The 20,160-nt window shown below is 54.3% G+C and overlaps 5 protein-coding genes across 5 annotated transcripts; 3 read left to right on the plus strand and 2 right to left on the minus strand.

Moving 5' to 3' along the window:
- Positions 1-1,752: 1,752 nt before the first annotated feature.
- On the plus strand, positions 1,753-3,042 carry CGGC5_v015000 (uncharacterized protein; the record flags this gene model as incomplete). The annotated part of the gene is made up of 5 exons (XM_032025313.2): positions 1,753-1,779; positions 1,849-1,944; positions 1,999-2,109; positions 2,161-2,564; positions 2,634-3,042. The coding sequence occupies 5 exons, from the start codon at positions 1,753-1,755 to the stop codon at positions 3,040-3,042; spliced, it is 1,047 nt and encodes a 348-aa protein (XP_031878159.2).
- A 3,902-nt stretch (positions 3,043-6,944) lies between these two features.
- lovD-0 (Acyltransferase LovD) lies at positions 6,945-8,296 on the minus strand (the record flags this gene model as incomplete). Its single annotated transcript, XM_032025315.1, has 3 exons — positions 6,945-7,369; positions 7,428-7,719; positions 7,775-8,296. 3 exons carry the CDS (start codon positions 8,294-8,296, stop codon positions 6,945-6,947), a joined length of 1,239 nt encoding a protein of 412 aa, XP_031878155.1.
- Positions 8,297-9,396: 1,100 nt separating this feature from the next.
- Positions 9,397-11,421, plus strand: CGGC5_v015002 (Baeyer-Villiger monooxygenase; the record flags this gene model as incomplete). Its single annotated transcript, XM_032025316.1, has 5 exons — positions 9,397-9,520; positions 9,583-9,815; positions 9,888-10,028; positions 10,091-10,828; positions 10,936-11,421. 5 exons carry the CDS (start codon positions 9,397-9,399, stop codon positions 11,419-11,421), a joined length of 1,722 nt encoding a protein of 573 aa, XP_031878156.1.
- A 1,058-nt stretch (positions 11,422-12,479) lies between these two features.
- CGGC5_v015003 (uncharacterized protein) lies at positions 12,480-17,504 on the plus strand (the record flags this gene model as incomplete). Its single annotated transcript, XM_066153184.1, has 3 exons — positions 12,480-12,561; positions 12,622-15,685; positions 15,755-17,504. 3 exons carry the CDS (start codon positions 12,480-12,482, stop codon positions 17,502-17,504), a joined length of 4,896 nt encoding a protein of 1,631 aa, XP_066007475.1.
- Positions 17,505-17,935: 431 nt separating this feature from the next.
- On the minus strand, positions 17,936-19,143 carry CGGC5_v015004 (uncharacterized protein; the record flags this gene model as incomplete). The annotated part of the gene is made up of 2 exons (XM_032025318.1): positions 17,936-18,760; positions 18,811-19,143. 2 exons carry the CDS (start codon positions 19,141-19,143, stop codon positions 17,936-17,938), a joined length of 1,158 nt encoding a protein of 385 aa, XP_031878158.1.
- Positions 19,144-20,160: the final 1,017 nt, after the last annotated feature.

Genomic DNA, 20,160 nt, shown 5'->3' on the forward strand with positions numbered 1-20,160 from the left:
GCCATCATTCTGGAGCCGCGGGCCGCAGTTATGTTGAAATGCTGGCGCCACATTTGACGCCGCAATTCGGAACGGGCTGCGTGGATTTCAGGGGAAAGCTCGCAAGGGGGATATGAAAGAGGGGCAGCCAAAGAAACAGGGCGGGCGGGCGGGCAGAAAAGTTGCAAAAGAATTGAAACGGTTGGCAAGGCAAAAGAACGAAAAGGACGATACGACGGGCAAAGAGTTGGTCGTTAGTTAGCTTGCCCAGATATGATGGGAGGTTGAACAACGACGTTCGAGGTCCATCTCCAACCAACAGTTGCACCATACCCATCGCATGCGTCAAGTTTGCTCGTCTGGAACTGAGCATCTCCTTCCATATCAGCCACAGTTTCGCAACATTAGACCTTTGCGACAACTGCTTGCCGTCCGAATGCGTCCGGATCAGCAGCTTCACCAGCACCCCACAACCCGCAAGCTTCCAGAACGCGAGCTCAGCACTACTAACCGCTGCTGCTGAAGAACAAGAAAACATGTCTCATTCGGTAATGTGGGGGGCTCGCTTTGCCCGAAGAAAGAGAGAAGAGGAAGACAGACAAGACCCCTCTGCTGGGCGTCTTGCAAAGGACCACGGCATTTCCTCCCATTGCCCTAATCCCAACACGGCCTATTTTGCCCATCCGCCACATTCCCATCCCCGCATGCGTCGAGTGGATATTCCAGCTCTGGGCAACGGACCAAAGTCTTGGGGCAAGCCACGCTTTTTTAAACACAGGGCCAGAATGGAGCAGGGGTCTTGCAGCATTCCCGGCAACAGGGGACAGGGGGGAAGCGGATGGGAACCGGCTCTCCGGGTTCTACGCGGGATGTGCAAGCTCGTATGGCGTGTGCGTCCGCGGCGTGAATGGAACGCCCGTTCGCCATGCGGCAGTTTCTAGATAGACATATGAGGGAGACTCATCAGAGCGGTGGACATGTCGTTCCCGCCTCGTAATTGAAGGACCTTTCATTGCGGAATAGCCGAATGGGCATTACTATTGATAGCAATCTCCCCCGTTTCTTCAATGGCACTTGATAACAATTCAATGTTTTGTTTGCACGCGCTGTAATATGACATACATGCAAACGCTGCTGCAGCCCGGAGAATTTGCCCACCTCATTCGGGAAATTGGTGGGGCACAAAGGTCCAGAAGCGAGCCAGGGGGGGAGGGGGATGAGAGACAGAGATGAGAGACAAACGCCTTGGAGGGCTAATGCCATCCTGGCGTGGATCATTTCTTGCCAGCCGAGAAACGTTTCGCTGGACGCTTGTACGACCAAGCCCAACGCCTCCGGGCGGCCGCGCTTTCATCATTTTGCTAATCCCGGGAGTCTGCTGGCACGTCTTGATCTGCGTTCTGTTTAGCCATGTCCGGATGTTGACATGATCCAGGATGCCATAAGGCCCGGGGCCTTCGCACACCCTCTTCTCTGGCAGTTCACTTATTCTTGTGCTCCTTCTTTTGTTGTTTCTTGTCTTGGATTCAAATTACAAGACTTCATCCGCCCCCTTTTCAACGATACCGATTGACATTCGATTCGACTGAGGAACAACAAGAGCGGACTTTGAGGAGGTTTGATATGCATCAATAGTGGTATTAGCCATTTCCCTCCTTGTCGCGCTTCTTCCCCCTCGACCGGGGCATCGACGATATGACGTCTTTTATCGAGTTGATTGGGAAAGCCGACAATCTTCATGATGCGAAGCCTGCAATTAATAATCGAAGTGTGATGCTTGGCATCGTGATATCGTTCTTGGTAGGTCGCGATTGATGTGGGCGTTTAATGTCTGGGAGATTATTGGTGGCTGACGTCTTCCTTCCACAGATCTTCACTTTGTTATGCGCGCTCATGAGATTGTTTACTCGCGTCTTCATCGTCAAGGCAGCAGGATGGGACGACTTCTTTGTGGTATTGGTGATGGTGAGCTCCACAAACCATGACGTTGGCCGCAGCACCCATTAACTTCTTCATCAGATATCAATATCAATAGGCAGTATCGGCACCTGCATCGCAACCGACCATGGTTTAGGAGAGCACTTGTTGAAATTCCCCGAACTCCAAATAGACTTGAGTGTCTTCCTCAAGGTGCGCCTCCCATCAGTACCACGTCTTGCTCATTTTTAATAACATATCCAGATCTTCTACATATGCAATGGAACCCTTCCAATGTCAACGACGTTCATCAAAATCGCCATCCTCCTCCAATACCTCCGAACTTTTGAAAAGGGTTCCAAGTCCTACACCCTGACCATCGTCATGATCGTCCTCACGTCCATGTGGGGCATTGCATTCATGTTCCTCGCCTGGGTCCCTTGCATCCCCGTCCGCGGGTACTGGGACTGGAGCCAGCCGACGATAGGACGCTGGGGTTTCGGAACACAGGTGGCGGAGGATCTGATCAAGACGTATGAGGCCCACGCGACGAGCAACATGCTCCTCGACTTCATCATCTTCGCCATCCCGCTACCGCTCTACTTCAACAAGGAAGCCAACAAGAGGTCGCGCAAGGGTGTTCTTGGTCTCTTCCTTCTCGGCAGCGTGTAAGTCTCTTTTACAGCTTTAACTCTCCCATCGTCTACAATCCTTGAAGGCTGACACATCTTTCAAAGCGTCCTCATGCTCTCTGCCTGGCGCCTCGTCTCCCTCGTCCGCTCTCGCGCAGGAACCTACCCCACTCTCGACCCGACGTGGTACGCCCCGGTGCCCATGGTCCTCGCCATTCTCGAGATCGATGTCGCCGCGATCTGCGCCTCTCTCCCCGTCTTCTGGCCCGTTCTCAGGAGCGGCATCGGGCAAATCTTTGTCACGCACGAAGTTAAGGTCGAGGTCACGACCGAAGAATATCCCCGCGACGACGACCTCGATCTGGAACTGGCGCATTGCCCGGGCACGAGCTTCTCGTACTCGCAACCCTCGCCGACGGCGGACACGGACAAGCTGTTTGAGGTGCCGGAAACTAGGATATTCGGGGCGTACATGCAGGGTAAAACTACGACCGAGGTCACCAAGGTTGGGTAAAGGGGTGTTTGATTGGGCTTAATAATGACTTGATGAATTTTTTTTCGAGATGGGTTTTACGGTATCATGATTGTATTATCACCCTTTTCTTCTTGTACAATTGGGGTATCTTTACGTATTATAATTTCAGAATAGTCTGTGGTCTGCAGATATCACGACATCAAATTCAAGGTTTCAACTTCCAAACTTGCTTCAAACTGATCGAACATGATCCTGGGACACTTCATTGCATTGGCAGGACCGGATCCGAGTATCCACTCAAAGAAACCAGGCTCGCATGTGAAGCTTGTCCGGAACCCTCGCCTATTTGATTCAGCCTCCCTTCCGGATGCGGTAAAACCTGACGACAGCGGAAATAGATCTTCCATGCGACCCCAACGCAAGACCAGCCCCAAAGGGAAACAGGAAGTTTCCGTGTCTATCCCGCGGAAATTGTCTTATTCCCCGTAGGAAGAAAGACGTTCGCACGTGGACGAGTCTTAGATGGGATCTCGGACTCTTGTCGTCCCAGAGGCTGACGACTCTTTGGCGGAAGGTCAAGGAGCGCAAAGAACGATAACGACGGCAATCAGAAGCTCGTAATGAGACATGCGCTGCATATCATTGGCTAAGTTCCGGTCCGAATATGACAATTAGAAGTTTTGATCAGCCAATCGGGCACGCTGACCGTCTTATCACCTATGTTCAACTATCCCGACAACTTATTACTTGCAGAAAATTCGCAATAATCAATAGGATGTCTTGCCCTCCAGATTGCGCTCAGAAAACTTCTACCTGACTAATTGTGCTCTGCTCGCTAGCACCAGCGAATTCTGTGTGTGACCTGAGGCCTCGAAGCTTCGACTTTTCCAGCCCATCACCTAGGATTGCGGCTACTTTGAGAGACAGGCTTGACTTGCGCCCCAAGTACCAAAGCGCTTTGACACAATCCTCGCAGCGTCTCTGCGAGTCTTCAACAGCGACAGCATCCTGTAGTCCTCTGTTTGAAGCTTCGTCGAGTAGAGACAACCCCGCCATCGTGAAAGACCGCATCAGAACCATTGTCCAAGGCTCTGTTAGCAAAGCGCCCTCTTTCGCGGCATGGTGATACTCCGGCAGCTTTCCTAGATCGTCATCGCGGGGTGTTGAGGCCCTCGCAAGATCAGAAACCATTCGGGTGCTTGTTGTTCGTAGATTGCCGACCATGTTCGTCTCGGCTCTTTGTCTCGCGCGGGATGGCATGCTCATGCCTTGTTCATCCATTAAGCTGATTGTGTCGGCCAAAATCATTACCGCTAAGAGCCAGTGGCCTAGCAGACACACATACCAGCTCTGGACCGTCGAGGGAAGCGAGTCATGGTACTGGACACAATCCTGGAACAGTGGACCGTATGTCATGTTCCAGTGTCGATATACGGAGAGAGCATCCTGGATCGCGCTTTCAACCGCTTCTTCCTTGGCACCCCTGGATGACAAAGTTTGCAGCCGAGTAATCTTCCGAAATAGAAGAACTTTAACGGGCGCCGCATCTCGAAGTTCCCTGGAGACCGCCTGCTCGGGACACGGCCACCTCAAAGGTGCGAGTTTCTGGTGTCGCTTGATGATGAACCGGTCGTTCCAGTCGGTCGTAGACGTCCCTCTTCTTTGCTGTCCAGCCTCGGGTTCGTCCTTTGTCTCATCATTGTCTTTGCTTTCTTCGTCTGACACTGTCACCGGCCTTTCCGTCATGGCTGCGGATAGGGTGTCGAACATAACTGCCAACCAGAATATTAGTTCCATCGTTTTGCGCTCCTCAGAGTCCGCTCTTTTGCAGGAAATTCGCCTCGAAAACTGCTCTTTGGTGGCTTTTCGGTCGAATGTTTCAACTTGTCTTCTGAGCACGTGAAGCCGTCGAGCCGCTCTCTCCGTATACATATTGCTTCCATCCTTTTCAAACACCATTTTGATCCGTTCTGGTACACTGCCGCCACAAGACGAAGCCATCGGATCTATATCGAAGTCTTCAAACGTGAAATCATCTGACTCAGATATGTGCTGTTGTGTTAGTCCAAACACTATTTCCGCGAACGCAACCTTGAATGAGTTGATCCTGGAACAGTCATCAAGGTGTCTACGTGCTTGATTCCAGAACGATTGCTGGATCGTTGTGTCAAAATCTTCCCCTAAACCCGAAAGACAAAGTCCTGCATCTTCAATATTTGATGGCCTGTATCGTGATTGGCTCCTCCAACTGCCCTGGGCCCATTGAGCTGTGAATGCCATGATTGAGAAGTGAAGTGCCCTAGTGGCCTGTCTGTCCTCATATGGAGTAAGCGGCTTGATTCCGAGAGAGTCTAGGCACTTGTCAAGATTGAGGACTCTTCGGTAAATCCTGTTTGGGAGATTCGAAACTGACTCCCCCACTTGAAAGTTGAGGTTCTCCGTTGATTTCGCAGGCAATAAATACGGACAATTTTGCTCCGTCAGCCAGCATGAAAGTGCTCCCTCCAAGACATCGTGGTAGAGCTTCATGAGGTTTTCCGTCATTAGCCCGTTATTAGTGCGTGCCATCATTTGCTGAATTGGTGAGAACTCCGACAACCCGCCTAGTGAGAAGTGTGGGTACTTTCTGCCTTGCCATGGTCTCTTCCGTGCTGTCGCTCGGGCTCCAGCCAGCGCTTTGGGAGCGAACTCAATTATTGAAGGGTCGTGCACAGAGATGCCATTAACCCCGTCCAATCCGGGTAGCTCATCTGATATACAACTTGGCATCGATGTCGCTGAAGAGGCCGGAAAGACCAGTGATAGATCGTCGGCTAGGGAGGCGTTGCTGGCTGTGTCGTTGGTAGGGGACAACGAAAAGTTCTCAGAGCCTGGCCCGAACATTGGTTCGGGAAACAATGGCTGACTCGCTTCATAATAGAGACCTGGTTCATTGTAGCCCAATCCTGGGAAGACATCTTGGAAGCCGTCGACTGTTCCTTGCGATGTTGCTGGTACCACGGCGTCATGAACGGACTTGACCCGTTTGCGACTTGGTAAGGGACGCTTATCGGAGACTGATGATTGTCGTCTCTCGCGGATTTGATGCTGCTGCGAGCGAGCCCAGTCGTAAGTGCAACTCTTTCTGGTCTTCTGGCAGTTTGAGCACGGTCCCGTCAAATCTTGCCAATCTTGCGATGACGTTAGCTGGGAGAAGGCAGATGAGGCTTCGAGAAACTTGCCAATGTTCCATTGCATCTCATTGTCGAGGCAAAGCTGGAGATCCTTGACGGCACCGGCATCGCATGCCCGTTTCCCCTTCCTGCACTGGTCGCAGCTGCTATTCTGTCTTCTCATATCTGCGGGTGGCTTGGTTGCTAGGAAATGTTGTGGATGTTCCGGTTGACGTTGGCATTCGGACGCGAGGGACGTGAGTTGACGCAAGCAAAGTCAGCCCGAAGTGCCCACAGCTTATCCCCAACGCTCTCCCCGCTGGTTCCCCGTGACCTTTTAAAGCGCCCGGCCATCCGAAACGACGCGCACCCAGGGATGACCATGTCAACCCCGCGTTTGAGCTGCATATGGGAGCGGGGTGCATACGGCTTGTCTCCCCGCCGACCCTGTGCGTCCCCAGAGATTGGTAGCGGCAGGCCAGGTTGGCACTGAGTCCAAATTGCTGGGGTCAGCTTGGGTGGCAGTATATCTGTAGCTGATGCTTGTGCTAAAGGACCGAGATGTCGGTGAACATAGACTTGCTACGTATATCGGCTGGGCTGGACCAACCACGTTGTGCGTTCTCCCAGGGCTATCATAGTTTCACTGTGCTTAAGTTATAAAAAGTACTTGGGCAGCTCGGACGTGACGTCCAATCACTGCCTACGAAATTATTCCACCCACGAGACTTCATCGAACAATTCATAGAAGCATACAAAACGAATGGATCGGATCAACTTCATCAAGTCTCAATCCTTCAGAATGCCGAGCCCCTTGTACACACCCATCTCGAGCTGACCCCACAATCCCATGACCGACGCATCACAGAACGGCAAGATTTGAGAACACACGATGCCAGCAACTCCGTTCTCTCTGTCGCACCACCAGAACAAGTTCGGCAGCCCTGCCCACCACGCAGTCCCGTCAGACCGCCCAGTCGGCCCACCGGTGATCATGAACGTCAGTCCCCACCCTTGGGGCGGGTTGCCGGGGACCGGGTAAATCTCAGGGATGGGGTTCGTGAGCTCCGGCTTCGCGGGCGGGATACCTGACCTGCCAAAGTCGGGGAACTCGGGAATCTGATTCTTGAACATCTCATCTACGGTCTCCTTCTTCAAGATCTGCGCTTTGGTAACGGGGCAGGTTCCGTCGTTCAAGAAGACGGTGAGGATGCCTAACGCTGTTTAGCCGCAATTCTCTAGGTCAGAAAACCACTCTGAAAGGCAACTTACGGGCGTATTCTGAGGGCTTTGCAAACAACCCAGCTCCACCACTGTTGAAGGTATTCGCGATTTCCTCAGGGGACTGGGCAATGAGGGACCGGTGAAGAGGGTGGTCTCTAACGGTAATCTTGCCTTCGGGGTTCTTGTAGTGCATGTACGCAAGCTGTGCTTTCATCGAGGGCGTGGGTATCATGTTGACGTTCTTCAACCCCAATGGTTGACAGACATTCTTCTGGATATAATCATTGAGACTCATGTTTGTCGCACGCTCGAGAGCGATGCCAGCCCAGTCAATCCCGATCTGAAGGCAAGTCAGAACCAAAACTTCCAGCAATCAGACGCATTGAATTTCTTACGCCATACTCCCAGTTTTCACCAGGCTGGAAGACGAGCGGTTGCATCATGTCCCGGATACTACCAGAAAACTCATCGATGCCAGCTGGGTAACTGAAGTCTCGGAGCCGGGGGTCGAAGAAGGTGTATCCGAAGCCAGCAGTGTGCGTAAGAAGCATGCGAAGCGTGATACCTCTCTTCTTTTCCTCCAGTTTCCCCTCCGAGTTCAGAACCTTGATCTCCGCGAGCTCCGGACACAGCTTCTCGAGATGGCCAGAGTCATCCAGCTTGAGAACCCCCTTCTCAACCAACTGCATGCACGCGATGCCCGTGACCATCTTTGTGCAGGAGGCAATCCAGAAGACATTTTCAAGACTCATCTCCTCGCTCGATGAGATTCCGCGCTTTCCTGACGAGTGAGCGAATTGTTCCGCCCCACTGCGGTCTACCACCACGACCGTCGTCCCCGGGATGCTGTGAGAGTTGCTAGTGGCATTGTCAACGAGGCTTTTCAGCTCATTAACCGCCTGAGCAAAGAGAGACATAATTAGGCGGTAGTAGGGCTGAGATTCAATTACAATGATGGCTTGCCGCGTGGGAATGATTCAATGGGATGAACGATGACGATTCAGCACGTTGTCTCTGCTGAAGAAAAGGACAAGCGGGTGTCTAAACCCGAGGTTACAATGCGGCTTTTCAACCTGCGGCTATTCTTGGCGTGTAACCGCTAGTTCTGGACATGCTCGCATACTGCTGATAGTGGTAGCGCAGGTTCCGCTCAATATGGCAAAATGAACGCACTTCGGTATCCATAGACGAAGGGCAGAAAATCAAAAGAGCCAATCCCACGCTGCGCAGAACCTCGGTCTGCAGCGAGTAAATGCCGAATTGGCAGGCCAGCACACACCATGAACTCTGCCAAGGATGAAGGGAAAGTTAGTTAGATGTCTCATTGCTGGGGCTGCGTGATTCGTCAACGACAGGGGGCAGCCCTCCACGATGGCGACACGAAGGTTTTCGTTTTCCCCGCAGACGCTGCGGTAGCAACGGCACATGCGGATCCGCGCCCGAGTGACGGTCGGCTCTCCGCACTTGCATGCGACATCCTTCCCGCACGCCAACCCGGGCACAACTAGCCTGCGGATCCGCAGCGTAACTGTTCCGCGGCTGACGTTTGTGAGAGGGTTGAAACCTCATGATGCGGTCCGGGAGCTTCGAGGCAGCTTGTTACGCGTGGTTGGTCGCGGAGCTGTGGCTATTGGCTGGACACCCGAGTCTTCATTGCAGCGGATTATCGAATACATGCATGCGCATCCGCAGGGGCTTACATAGGTGCTGTGTTATTGAATTGTCTCCGCGTGGTGATCGATGCAACTGCGGCTCAGGTTCGTTGGCCGCTTCCGCAGGCATTGGAGCTGCGGAGCATTCCTCGAAACGGGGATGAAGCTTTGAGGATGCCAGGTATCATCTGATGTCATGGCAAAGCATCACTTCAAACGAAACCAAACGGTAAATTCGTTACGATGAGAGGTGGTTATAAGACAGCTGTCAAGCTCTCATAGTCTTGCCCCAACCTGCAACATCAACTATTCTGTATATTCAAGCGAGACTTCTAGAAACACTTCCCAGAAACAGCATTTCAGCCATGGCGGCAACAAGCGGCAAGAAATTCGCGACCGAGCTGTCAGACTACTCCTCACGGCGTCAGACTACGGGACCGTATGCTGACAACCTCGATGTGGATGTCCTGATTGTCGGTGGAGGATTCGGTAAGTCACCCTCCAAGTGTAACCGACTCTGTACGACTGTGGCACGGCTGACAATCTCAAAGGGGGCGTGTTTATGCTGAAAACCCTCCGTGAGATGGGACTACGGTGTGTCATCTACGAGGCCGGCACCTCATTTGGAGGCACTTGGCGGTGGAACCGGTACCCGGGAGCGCGTGTGGATTCTGAGGTCCCCGAGTACGAGTTTTCTTGGCCCGAGGTCTTTGAGGGTTGGACATGGTCCACCAACTACCCCAACTTCCAAGAGCTGCGGGCTTACTTCGACCACGTCGATAAGGTAAGTTTGTCGCAATTGACAGTTCTTCTGCCTATTTGGCAGTCGTCTGGTTACTAAGATGAATTCCTGCAGGTCTTGAACCTGTCAAAAGACTGTTCCTTTGAGACAGTTGTAGTTGGCGCTCAATTCCAGCCTGCCGAAGGAAAGTGGCACGTAAAGACTGCCGATGGTCGCTTGGCAAAAGCAAAGTACTTTATTGTCGCTGCTGGCTTTGTAAGTGAACCTCAATATGCTACTCCTTTCATCCTGTCGGCGGATGCTCATCCGTTTTGTAGGCATCCAAGCGATACATTCCCAACTGGCCCGGCGTTGAAAAGTTCAAAGGGGTCGTCCACCACTCTTCCTTTTGGCCCGAAGAAGATGTAAACGTCCGCGGCAAGCGATGTGCCGTCATTGGTACTGGCGCCTCGGGTGTCCAAATCTCTCAAGAATGGGGACAACTTGTCGGAGAAGATGGAGAACTCAAAGTCTTCCAACGAACGCCGAATCTTGCCGTGCCGATGGGCAAGCGCCCCCTGACACCAGCCGAGCAAGACGTCGCAAAGGGGTGGTACCCACGCCTATTCCAGCTCCGCGAGAAATGCTTCGGCGGATTCTTCTACGGTATGCATGAGCGCAACACCTTTGACGACTCACCCGAGGAGCGAGAGGCCTTTTACAGGGCTCTGTGGGACCACGGCGGCTTCAGATATTGGCTGGGTAACTACAAGGACATGCTGTTCGATGCGGAGGCGAATAAGCAGGCGTACCACTTCTGGTCGAAGAATGTCCGTCTCAGGATTGGTGATGCCAGGAAGAGGGATATTCTGGCTCCTACCGTTGACAAGATGCCGCATTTCTTTGGTGTGAAGAGGCCTTGCCTGGAGCAAAACTACTATGAGCAGTTCAACAAGCCGAATGTGGACGTCGTTGACATCGGCAAGAACGGCATCGCGAGTTTTACCGAGACAGGCATCAAGTTGGAGGATGGATCTCACTACGAATTCGACGTGGTTGCTATCGCTACCGGCTTTGTGAGTTTTACCCCTTTCATGGAACACAACAGTCGAGACCCGCGAGTCGGGCTTTGTCCAGATCAGCTCCTTGCTACCCAACTGCAGAAGCTAACTCAAAGATTTAGGATATCACCACTGGCGGCATGACCAACATGGGTCTCAAGAGCATCAACAACACATACCTCCAAGACGAGTGGAAGGCGGCGGCGAACACGTACCTGGGCACCACAGTCAGCGGGTATCCCAACATGTTCCACATGTACGGCCCCCACGGACCGACTCTTCTCAGCAACGGCCCTTCTACGGTCGAGGTCCAAGGACGGTGGATCGCGCACTGCATCCGCAAGATTGAAAGGGAGAATATCAAGTACATCAACCCTACTGCCGAAGCGACTAAGGCGTGGAAACAAAGGATCAACGACCTGAGCAATGCGTCTTTGTTCCCGACGACTAGGTCGACGTACATGGGTGGCTCGATGCCCGGCAAAGCGTTTGAGCAGGTCAACTTTGCTGGTGGTATTCCGCAATATGCCAAAGAGATCCGCCAGGCGCTGGATGGGTGGGCTGGCTTTGACATCGTGAGAGACACGAGAGATAGAAGCCGCATCTGAGTTTCGCATGCATACGTAGGTTCTTAGGCATTGATCCGGATCTCTAGAATCGAGTTGAGCATTGGACTTTTTTTTAGTTGGGAATTGGAACGAGCATAATTTAGGAAAGTCTGCAGTTTGACTGACCCAAGATGATCTTTCAACCGTGGCAAAAGATCTTTTGAGGTCAGGGCAGTGTGTCCATGCAAGGGCGTTCTCCACTACTGTCTTTTTTGTCTGCTGTGCCACTCACCGCTTTCACCAGTTAACGTTCTTCGGCAAATTTTTGATTACCATAAGAGTCATCTGACTATGAGGCAGAAGCTTTTGGCCAAAGTCAGACTGCAGTTAGCAGTAAGGAGGTGCTTTCAGGTTTTATTACTATAGGATGTTTCGCCGGCATGTTGCCGCCTACATGATACAAGATGAGGCTTGAGAGAGCCTCCATTTTTGCCAGAGCTCTCAGCCTCGAAATGATGCACCTACTTGCAGGAATATGAGAGGCAAGGGTGGTGGATATCTCTAATGGCAACAGCAGCACTGGTCACGTTGGATTCAGAAACGAGGTCTTTTGGTGACTACCTCAGTCTCATGTGAATGTTGACATGGAGAAAGTTTGAGATAAGAAGCAGCTCACAGCAAATTGATAATCTTTTCTCACTGAGATGAAATCTTCTATTTATCATGAATGAGGAAAGAGCGACTTGCAGAATTGGACCTGGAAACTTGTGAGATAAGCTGTCCTCGCTTAGCGCTAGATCTCACCTTTCCCTAAGGTGAATGAAGTGAAGGGATTCTTATCCTACCTAGGCCAAAGGTCAAAGAACTATGGAAACTTCTTCCCAGACCACTTCCTGCCTTTCTGGCTTCTGAAAATTCACCTCAACGCTTGCCTTCAGGTGGGCTCCACTCACAAAACCAGATCTCAGCCGTCCCTGATCTTTCCTCCCTCTTCTTCTTCTTCTACCACAACTTTTCACACAAACAACTTCACAACTTAAACCCCTTCTCAATCCGTCAATATCAACATCTTCCTCTCTTACCTGGGTTCACCAACTGATCAACAATACTCCGTCACAATGGCTGCCACCAGTCACACTCAGCTGGAGGCAGCCTTCTGGGCGTTGTTAATATCCCAGTTCTTTCTCTTGGGTTTTGCGCGTAAGTATCGTTTTCCTCCCCATGAATGAGAAACAAAGACCAGCTAACAGTTGTTCACAGAATTTGAGGCGAAACCAGCTGCCCTTGATTGCATCAAGACGACTCGCTTTCCTTTCGTCTATACCACCGTTCTTACAATCTACGCACCCGCCGATGACCCAACCACAATTCCCTCACTGCGTCTCCCTGGAACAAGCTCTATCGGCAGCTCGGTCCCTGGCTTCACTCCTGTTCCCTTCCCGACCTTCACTTCCAAGGAGTCGACGGATCGTAATGGACTGCCTCCGCCATTGAGCTCCTCGGAATCATTGAGTGTGCCTCCTCCCGTCAGTCTCCCCGGTGCCTCCAGCCTCTCAGAGTCTTCAAAGTCGTTTTCCTGGAAGCTGCCTCCCGTGGACTCAACAACAAGCCGTCAGCCAATTCCCGTCATCCCAAGCCCTTCTGCGTCTTCCCATCTAGTTGTACCCTTGCCCGCTCCTACCGCCTCAAGCACTCTGCCAGTCAACACCGGCAAGCCATCTCCCATCCCTCACGATCCGGAGACAGGCCCCCACCCGGTCCCCTCTGGTCGCCCAGCTTCTGGCTCCATCGGTCCCTGGTATGCACCTCCAGGAAAATACACTACCGTCCTGCCTCTTATCGCGACGACAACCGAACCGGATGGAAGCCGCAAGACCGCGAACGTTACATGGCTTTCGATCGACCTCCCTACCTCGACGACCTCAGACGGCATGGTTATTCCTACGGTTTTCCCTGTCTGGAGATGCATCTCCCTCAACCTCTGCAACCCGATCTGCTTGATCCCCGAGATCCAGTGCTACACCTCGCCTGAGAAAGACGACGGTTTCTCCTGGCCCCCGGCACCTCCTGCGCTTGGCAAAGGTAGCAAAGTTGGCGATGACGACGACAAAGAAGATGGGGACGGCAATGGCGACGGTGATGGAGACGGAGATGGAGACGGCGATGGAGACGGTGATGATGATGGTGACGGAGATGATGACGGTGACGGAGATGACAATGGCGACGGAGACGACGATGACGATGGGAGTGATGACGACAAAAAGAATCCTGACGACGATGACGATGACGATGACGACGAGGAGAAAGAGATCCACAAGAGACTCAACGAGATCCGCATCGACATTGACCTCGACGACGACTTTCTTCTCTGGTTCTTCGGCCGATTCAGCTGGACCATTCGCTGGCGTCTCCGTGTCCTTTTCAACTTGGGAACCAACCTGCCCAACTGGCGTATCGGAACAAAGATCCCCAACTGGCGTTGGGATCTCAACCTTCCCAACTTGCGCCTCGGAACCAATCTCCCAACCTGGGGTCGCCTAGTTGGCATCGGACCCATTGGCGGCGGTGGTGGTGGTGGAAACGATCCCAACGAGCCGGAAGACCCCGATGACCCGGAGCCTTCCCAGCCAACGGCTTCTCCTTCGCCTACCTCTTCAGCATCCTCCTCTTCGTCTTGCACGGAGTCGATCACTGTCGCCCCTTACTGCACTCGGCCCTGCGTCGTCTCCAAGGTATCCAACCATGTCACAAACACCTGGACCACCAGCTGCGACACCGCCAGATGCTCGACCACGGAGCTCTGCACCAGCGTCCGCACCACCACGACCACGACCTACACCACCAAGAAGCCGAAGGCCACCGGTGCCTGCCGCCCCGGAAAGTGTCCGGCATGCAGTGACAGCAAGGTCAAGCGCAACGACGGCCTCGAGAAGCGGTCGACTCTCGAGAAACGCACCATCCCCGAAGATGTCATCGTCCAAGATACCATGACCGGCCCCGAGACGTGGGAGAAGGGCGAGACTGACTGGTGGGAGAATATGCGTCGCATCGTGAAGTACTACGGTCCTGGATACCACCAGAGCAGCCCCATCCACGCCGACTCGTCAGCCATATACGAGGACTTTTCCGAGACGTACCCGATGGGAGGCGGCAGCGGACCCGTATGGGGATGCGCGATGGTCGCGGTCTTCTCGCCCACTGGAATCTACACAAACCACATGTGGGAAGTCCCAAACTTCTCGATTCCCGGCGAGGACCGAGAAGTTTTCGACATTGATACCTTGAACTACGATGAAGCGCACTACTTCCGGCAGAACGTCCACCACTTCCTTCGACATGGCTCTGCCGCCTGGACCGATCAGAAGCAGTACCCGGCCCTCCGACACCTCGTCGAGGCCGGAGACAAGCTCGACCCCAAAAACACCCAGTTCTACAGGGTAATCCTCTTCGTTCCGATCGATGTCAGCGGCAACATGGTGTATCCTCGGGCCAACCAAGAGATCATTGACCTCCTCACCGGAAGACTCATTGGCATCGACAAGAAGCACATCACCATCTACGGCTACAAGCGTCGCAAGGAGCTCGGCGAGGACCACCACCACGACGAAGGCAAGACTCCTCCCCCTGAGTTCCGTGAAGCAGAGCCCTGGCACGGTCTCCTCTCCTGGATGTACACCCCCAAGGGAGCAAGCGGCAAAAGAGAGCTCGTCGTCCGCTTCGAGAGAGACGTCATTCACCGCGAGACTTGGTGCGGCGATGGACTCATCGCGGGACATGACGGCATGCATGTCGACAAGCGCTCCACTTCATCGATTTCCAAGCGACAAGACGACACCTGCCCGGTGCCTCAGTTCTGCATGCTCAAGAAGAACTGCGGTTCGTGCGGCGGCTCTTCCAGCAAAGAACTCCAGAAACGCGATCCCTGGCCGGGACAGGTCCCAACACCCGACGAAGTGTATCTCACCAATGACGACAAGATGGTCCAGCCTGAGGACTCGCCTGAGGGAGAGTTGAAGTGGTGGCAATCCATGAGAAATGTCATCGACCAGTTCGGTCCAGGTTTTGGCGGACCTCCTGATAGCTGGCCCTACGAAGAGGACGAATACCCGAGGCCTTGGTCAACCAGCGAGATCACGTTCTTTGACCGGGAGAAGATTACTGAAGTTCCCGTTGAGAGACCTCGCTTCGGTGGCTCAGGCCCTGTCTGGGGCTGTAGCATGCTCATCGTGGTGTCCCCGAAAGCCGTCTGGACCAGTCACTTCTGGGAAGTTCCCGGACACACGAGAGGAGAGGCAGAGCCTAACAACGCGTGGCTCCAAGAGGCGTAACCCCTGCCTACGGAACAGTACTTGAAGGAAGACATCATCGACCACATCGGGACCGGTAACTTCAGAGGTAACAAACGTTCTCTGACCGCGAATCCCCTAGACGAACATGAGAACCCGGGGCTTGCCCAGTACTTCCAGCCTGGCGGACCGTTCAATGTGCAGGAGATGGACTTTGTCAAGGCCTTCATTGTCTCCCGCGGGTCTCTCCCTCCGTTTCCCGAAGACGTGATGATGCATCACAGCGTCGTTGTCCAGATCAAGGAAAAGCTCCTCCTCGACTTCGGTTTGTCCATTGACGAGATGGTGGATATCGCGTATCGCCCGCACTTCGAGAGCGACCTTGGCAAGTCGAGGGAAGACCATCCCGAATGGGGTGTCTTTTCTTGGGAGTACCATCCGCACGACGACAGTATGAGGCTTGGCATAGGCTTCAAGGCCTTGAGGCTCCGGTGGGAGAAGAACGTTGTGTGGGAGAACTTGTGGTGTGGTGATGGCCACCGGGTCGTGCCGCCCACAGACGACGACCTGTTCTGGCCACCTCTTCCGCCAATTGATCCCGAGGACGTTGGAGGTGATCCCATGATTGAAGGCCGACAAGCGACCGCTCCTGCTTGCAAGATCCCAGCGAAGCTGACACCCTCATCCTCGATCACGTTCACGCGCACTTCAGTTGCTCTACCGCTCCCGACCGAATCCTGCGTCTCGAACTCCGAGTGCGACTCCCTCAGCTGTCCAGGCAGCCGACAAGCCATGTGCTTCTTCGACCATTGTCGGTGTGTCATCAAAGAGAGAAACGACAACCTCACAATCACCTCAAGCCTCACCAACGCCCGCACCAGAGCCTGGTCGACCCGCGTCACCTCCCTAAACACCACAACCAGCTTTCCCCTGACGGTAGAAACACCCTGGACCGGCACTGAGCCCTTCACGACCGTCGTCCTCTCCGAGTGGGAGCCCATCCCGACCAAGACCATCCCCACCGTCATCGGCGCCGGCTCGACATGCGCCTGGGCTAGGAACTGCAATGCCCTGCCCTGCCTCGACGACATGTATCCATCCTGCGTCAAGCCCGCCGACGGGAACCGCTACGGCTGCTACTGCGTCATGCGGCCCGTCCCCGGCGACAGCTGCGCCGTCGAGTCCGAGTGCAACGAGATGCGCTGCCCCGAGCACCACTTCCCCTCGTGCTCCCGCCAGGGCAAATGCCGCTGCGAGCCCATTCCTCGGGAGGTTGGCGCCGCTTGCAAGCTCGACTCCCACTGCGCCGGCCTCATGTCCTGCAACATCGTGCAGTCCGGCTTCTGCAACGGCGGCAGCTGCGAGTGCGCGATCAAGTTCACCGACGACACCGGCTGCGCCAAGCACGGCGACTGCACCTACGTCCTCCGCAACAACGAGACGCACCCGTACAAGACGTGTTCGCGCGAGAACAAGTGCGAGCTCACCGCCTCCGAGCCATTCCACCGCCCCGAGCGCGCCGGCGAGGTGTGCAAGGAGTCCAAGGAGTGCGTTGGTATTGCCTGCGACCAGCGCAGCGACCGTAAGGTCTGCGAGAGCGGCAAGTGTGCGTGTAAGCCGTGGCGGTGTGATACCCATGCCAGCTGCTCTGGCGAGTTTGGCCCTGCGAGCTGCGCCTCGGCGAACAATGTCATGTGCTGGGAGGGGGAGTGCCACTGCCAGCATTGCATGATTGCGCTAGAGGACGTGGAGGAGTGCAAAGAGGACAAGGAGTGTGCGAAGAACTGCTGCGGACAGCGGGTTGGCGAGGTCTCGGTTTGTCGCGACCAGAAGTGCGCGTGTGTTTCTTCGTTGTGACGGAGAGGATGGTTTGGCTTCGCTTCATGAGTTTTGGCGATTGGTTCTAGAATAATACCCGTACGCCTTCAATGAGCTCGGATAGAGAACTTGGAAAAGGAGATCAGTCTTTGCGATAGATCGATTTGGACTTTGAGGCATATTCATAGACGCATAGACAAATGATAGACGGTCTCTACAACTCACAGAGCTTGGTCGTGATATTTAATTGAGTGCAAGAGCGACATGGCTGTCGCTGCATATAAGAGGATTTGATGCAGAAGTGTTTTCATTACTAAATAAATTCGTAAACCCATGTACAGAGGCAAAACTGATGCCCCCTCGAATCCCCAAACGCCATCCCTTTTCGTTCATCAGGCCGTAATCCATGTTGTTTAATCCATCGCTAGCAATGATTCAGGGTATCAGAGAATCTACTGCCGAAAGCGCACTCAGGGGTTCAGCCCAGAGCTCGCTGCACTCTCTCCAACCTGCACCTCTTCCTCGGGGACACCGACAGCAACGCTGCTTGCCACACTCATGGTTGTCAGAGACCTCTCCCTTTCGCCACCAGGACGCTCGCGACGAGCGACCACGGCCGCGCCGCTGGGAGCCGGTAAACCCACGCCAGCTCCTCCCGTGGTCAGACTGCTGACACTCTCACTCCGCTCTCGGCTCACGTTGGCGCTCTTCTCCCTGACCAACTTCTCCAACTCGCGAATACGCTGCTTCAATCCCTCGTTCTCCTTCTTGGCAACCTCCAACTCCTGTCGGTGGAGTGCAGTCTCCTCATATCTCGAAGTAGCCGGCATCATACCCGGTGACAGCTGTGACTCGCTCCCAGGGGTAGCAGCTATGGAAGTGCTCCCAGTTGCCTGGTGAGGCAAACGCTGCTGTTGGAAGTACGTCATGCCGCTGGCGTGGGGATCCAAATGCTGCTGCGAGTGGGCTGGCGAGGAAGACAAGCTGTGGCGCGAGGCAATGCTATCCTGGCGCACGGGGTTCGAGGGGCGTGGGATCGGGATGGAGGTCGTGGACACGGAGGCCGAGCCGGCGATCGCGGTCTGGCTGCGCGTACTAGCGTTTGAGGCGGTGCGATGGTGCCGGCGGGAGCTGTTAGATGGTACCGCGGGGGTGGAGAAGGCAGCACCGGAGAGGAGGTGGGTGTCGGCGGGTGCTTCCGTAGTGTTGGATGCAGATGTGGAGGATGCGTTGGAGACGACAGAGGCGTTCTGTGCGGTGCGGAGGAGTTGGAGTTCGCGTGTCAAGCGGTTTACCTAATGGTCTGTTAGGTGGAAGCGGTGATGGGGTATGTAGCCCGACGTACCACTGCCTCTTGCTCCTTCTCGAGCTGCATATGAAGATCGGAGGCGGTCATGGGACGCGGATGACGGATGGGGCCCGGCCCGGAGACGCTAGGTTCAGGCGCGACCGGCGGAGACGTCGCTACCGGGGCCATCGTCGGCGATGGGAGAGAGGGGTTCGAGGTATTCGGGTTGTTGACCGTGTTCTGGTTCGAAGGAAGGATGTTGAGGGAAGGCGACTCTGACGATGCGGGCACAGGAGGAGGCGGCATCTGCTGAGATATCTGGTTCGATGAAGAGCGCCGGGAGGTATTGGCGGGATGTGGTGAAGCGGGGACGGTGTTGAGATCGGGCATTGTGGATGTTGAAAGCGGCTGCGGTGATGTCGATGATGTTTGCTTGGTTCCCGAAGTTGAGGCAAAGACGAAGGTTTTGTTTGGGTGCTGTGTTGTCTGATGTTGTTGACAATGTCGCCAGACGCGTGGTTGTTTGTTTGGCTGCGATTAACACGCCATAAATCGTCCAATCTGAGTTTGACGGGGTTGTTTGCCTGTAGGGTTGCTTGGTCTAGAGCTCCGTCATGCTTCATGCTTCATGCGTCGTTCCCCCACTTGAGCACGGGAGGTAAGGCCAGCCACAACCCCGCTTCTGCTGCCGCCACAGACGCCACGACTGTGCGTTATCTTATCAGACAGTGTCTTATCGATAATGGGATGCGGGGCTTAGGATTATCCGCCACCGACCTAGTGATTAGGTAAGGCATTCCCGCGGGACGGGATGGCATTTCTCCTTCCCTGCACGTGCCGCAGGTTCCATTGCTCCCTGTTGCACGCATTTAACACAACCGCCCCCGATCTCGACCACGCCCTCGATCCGACGTTGTATTGCCGTGGTGCAAAGTTTATGCTAGCAGGTGTCACAAATCCCATCTCCGCGAAAGCGCTAGCCGTACCGACATGCTTTTCCAAAGTCTGGATTCCCGTGCGAGTACGACGCAGCACCCCAGACACCTAGGTGTTCCTTTGAGCTTGTCCCGACGACAACAAGGCCATCGCCGACAAACGTTCCGCATTCCTGCGACACCTTCGACGGCCTTCCACCATTCGCAAACATTGACGACAGACTGACAGACAGCTGCCAACTCCACTCCTCTTCGTTGCCTGCCGGTGGTGCCGGTGCGGAACGCTCGACAAGCAAGCAGGCCAGCAGCAGCCCACCATCACAAAAATGAACGGCATAATCCTGTCATTATTTGTGGACGAAACACGGATAGACGTCGATAACGGAGCCACTCCACCGTTTTGGCTGCAGATCACCCACCGTTTCACCGAATGTGGCTGCTTCCCTAGCGTCGGCGCCACACGGTTCCCCGC

The sequence above is a fragment of the Colletotrichum fructicola genome, assembly GCF_000319635.2.
Source record: "Colletotrichum fructicola Nara gc5 chromosome Unknown KSG_Nara_v1_contig09, whole genome shotgun sequence".
NCBI lineage: Eukaryota > Fungi > Ascomycota > Sordariomycetes > Glomerellales > Glomerellaceae > Colletotrichum > Colletotrichum fructicola.